We start from the raw sequence: 3367 nt of genomic DNA, 5'->3' as shown, positions 1-3367 counted from the left end.
TCCAAGTCAAAAGACGAAATACACCCAAAGAAATACGTAGCACATATATAAGAAAGAAAAGGTAGACGTTAGTACCCAGCTACAGTACTAAACAGGACTGGAAATAAAAAGAGTCGAAACATAAATCCTAAGAACTAGCTAGGCACACCCTTTATTAACACAAGGGAGACGACCGGTACTATCTAATTTATTTAACCCTTGGTCTTATACTTTGACTCGTCAATCTCGATCCCTTCACGTTGAGCACGCTCACCACCAGACTCGTCTCCCGTGCTTAGACCTCCCTTGCGTCCCATTTCCTGGTACCCTTCACTTCCCAACTGGTCCTTCCTCGTCTGCCCTCCTCGGCTCCTCCCTGGGAAAAAGTACATATGGAGATCAAAATATATAAAATAAATATATAATGGTAAATAAATAAAGAATACCCTCAGCAAGGTGCTCTTGAGCTTCAAGACTTTTGCCACCAGTACCACCAGGAACTACAGTTTCTCCTTCCTTTGCCCTCCGATCGAGTTCTGACCTTTTTTCTTGCTGTGACGCCATTTAATTTCCCAAACAAAACAACTTTATTATTACTGTTATTGAAACACGAAAAAATTTGGGTGCTCATTTATAGGGAGATAATGGGTGTTAAGCAGTTGACATGTGGAGGTTGACGCAGCACCAAGAATGACACGTGTTCACTATGCTTGCTTACACGCAACCTCTCATTCATTCCCCACAAATCACAATGATATGCTTAGCCATAGGACACTTTTAGTGTACATGTTTCCCCTTAATTACTCATATTTCCAATCCTTCTTATTGTACCAGCGGTGCAGTAGCACACGCACACTTATCCGGATTGCATGTCTATTCATTAACTTTGAAAAAATAATCATATGAACATATATATCTAACCTGAAAAACTGATAAAAATTAAAATATACTAATTAATAACACACCTATGAGAAACATAAAAATATGAATCACCCATAAGACCTAAGTTCAAATCCACCTTATCGGTATTTCACTACTTTTATTTCCCTCTGACAGTAGTGGCATACACCATTTTCTTTTTCGTTCTCTCACTCATGAGTACATACCAACAAAAAAAAAAAACTAATAACTTCTCTGATTTAATAAAATGCTGTAATTTAATTTGACACTGAATTTTAAAAAGTAAAATATTTTAAAAAAAATTTATGATCTTAAATTAGAATTATGTAAATATATCAAAATATTTTTTAATTTTCTGACCTTAAGCATATCCCGTGAAAAATTGAAATGAAATATTTTTTATCAAAAGAAAGAATCATTTTTAAAAAAAAAACAAACTAAGAATGATAATGGATCATTTTTTTAAAATTAAAAATAAAGATAAATGTTTAATTTAGGTTGTACCATTCGAATTCCAAAATTTTATCTATTTATCATATCATAAATTTTAAAATATATATTATAAATTATAATAATTAACTATTTAAAACGCATAAAAAAAATCAACTATATTATTAGTTAATTTATAATTTTATGAATTTGATCAAATGGATATGAGGGAGTAATTATGACATATTTTATTATATATTTAGTCAATTCATGATTTTATTTTGTTAGTCGAAGAAGCTTAAAATAATCAATCTGAAACAGATTTTGATATCAAATTAATTTCAGTTTTGGTCAATTGTTACGTGGCTATTTGAAATTTGATTAACTGTGCAAAATTCGATTCCAATTTTAAACGAAATTGCCTATTTATGCAAGCAATTGGCTATTATATGAATAATACGAATTTGGTTAATATGACATAATATAGAAAACATGTGCTACGTATTTGTTGTATGTAATTAGACTTTTTTCTTCTATTTTATTTGATGTATTTGTATTAATTATATATTTTCTCTGCCTCTATCTTTATACAAGTGATACAAGAGCTTTGAATACAAGTGATACAAAAATGAATGAACATAAGTTACATTATATAAGAGCTACTAAAAAATTGCCAAAAAACGACGGATAGAAAAGCGACGGACTGCGTCGCTCCAAAAAGTGATGTCATTTGCCACACTGTCTGTCACTTTTTAATAAAAATAATTATTTTTAAAATTATTTTACAAAAAGCGACGGACGGCATCTCTTAGTCCGTCGCTTTTTTTTGCGGATTTTTATGCTAAATATATATATATAATTAATAATTATTTATTTAATATATATAGAGACGCCGTCTGTCGCTTTTTAATAAAAATAATTATTTATAAATTTAAAAACAACCATGTTGTCCGTCGTTTTTAATTTATTTTATTTTATTAATTAGTTTTTTAAAAAAAAGCGACGGACGGCATCTCTTAGTCCGTCGCTTTTTGGTTAAAATATCTAGTCAAACATTTTTAAAAAGCGTACGGACAGTGTCTCTTAGTCTGTCGCTTTTTAGTCAAATATTTTTTAAAAGCAACGGACAAAGAGACGCTATCCATCGCTTTTTTTAAATTATGTTGAACCAAAAAGCGGGTTTTCCCCCCATTTTCCCATCTCTCTTTCTCTCTCTTCTCTCTTCTCTCCCTTCTCTCTAAAACCAAACTATTGCGCCGTCGCCGCCGCCGCTGCCCCACGCCACCCCATGCCGCCGTCGCCCTTCTCTCCTTGAGCATTAGTCCCGTCTCTGCCTTACCCCATCGGCGCCGCCACCCGTCGTCCCCACTGCCTATTTTCCTTAGCTTGTTAAGGTTAGGGTTTAATTTTAGTTTTTTTCAATTCTAGTAATATTTGATTTGTTATAAATTAGTATATTGTTTTAGTTTGATGAATTGTGTTATTCAATTGTTAATGTGTATATTTGATTATTGTTAGTTAGGTAGAGAATTTGGGATTTTTGATTTTAGGGTTTTCTTCTTAATTGGGTTTTAAAAAAATATGATTGTGAATTGAGTATTAGAAGATAGAACTAACAAATAATTAGAAATTAGAAGTTAGAAGTTAGATTAGTTGCATTTTCCAACTTTGAAATTCTTGAATTTAGTATGTTTGACGATTGAAGTTAGAAAAACATTCAATTGTATATGAAAGTTAGATTACTTTGAAGTTAGAAAAATATTGGATAGTATATGAAAGTTGAAATTAGATTAGTTGAATTTTCCAACTTAGAAGTTCTTGACTTTAGTAAGTTTGAAAGTTGAAGTTAGAAAAATACTAGATTGTACATGAAACTTAGATTACTTTAAAGTTAGTTTGAAAGTTGAAGTTACAAAAATTGGGAATTTTTAAATATGATTGTAAATTAAGTATTAGAAGTTAGAACTAACAAATAATTAGAAGCTAGAAGTTAGAGATTAGTTGAATTTTTCAATTTGCCATTGTATTTGTGCTTATATGTATTATATTGTTGTTGAAA

The 3367-nt window shown here is 30.8% G+C and overlaps 1 protein-coding gene across 1 annotated transcript; it reads right to left on the bottom strand.

Moving 5' to 3' along the window:
* LOC102580440 (em protein H5) lies at nt 1-568 on the bottom strand. Its single transcript, XM_006357228.2, has 2 exons — nt 426-568; nt 1-355 (listed from the first exon to the last, which is right to left on the bottom strand). Exons 1-2 carry the CDS (start codon nt 541-543, stop codon nt 192-194), a joined length of 282 nt encoding a protein of 93 aa, XP_006357290.1. The 5' UTR covers nt 544-568; the 3' UTR covers nt 1-191.
* Between the last annotated feature and the right edge of the window lie 2799 nt (nt 569-3367).

This window comes from Solanum tuberosum, unplaced genomic scaffold, assembly GCF_000226075.1.
Source record: "Solanum tuberosum cultivar DM 1-3 516 R44 unplaced genomic scaffold, SolTub_3.0 scf00245, whole genome shotgun sequence".
In the NCBI taxonomy this organism is placed as follows: Eukaryota; Viridiplantae; Streptophyta; class Magnoliopsida; order Solanales; family Solanaceae; genus Solanum; species Solanum tuberosum.
Note: the sequence above shows the minus strand (reverse complement) of the source record. Positions and strands in the feature narration are given on the sequence as shown.

What these genes read in the sequence shown, in the direction of transcription:
- LOC102580440 (XM_006357228.2), bottom strand. Translation starts at nt 543, where the DNA reads ATGGCGTCACAGCAAGAAAAAAGGTCAGAACTCGATCGGAGGGCAAAG. An exon ending in TCAAGAGCACCTTGCTGAGG is followed by an intron (nt 356 to 425) that starts GTATTCTTTATT and finishes ACTTTTTCCCAG; the next exon opens with GGAGGAGCCGAGGAGGGCAG.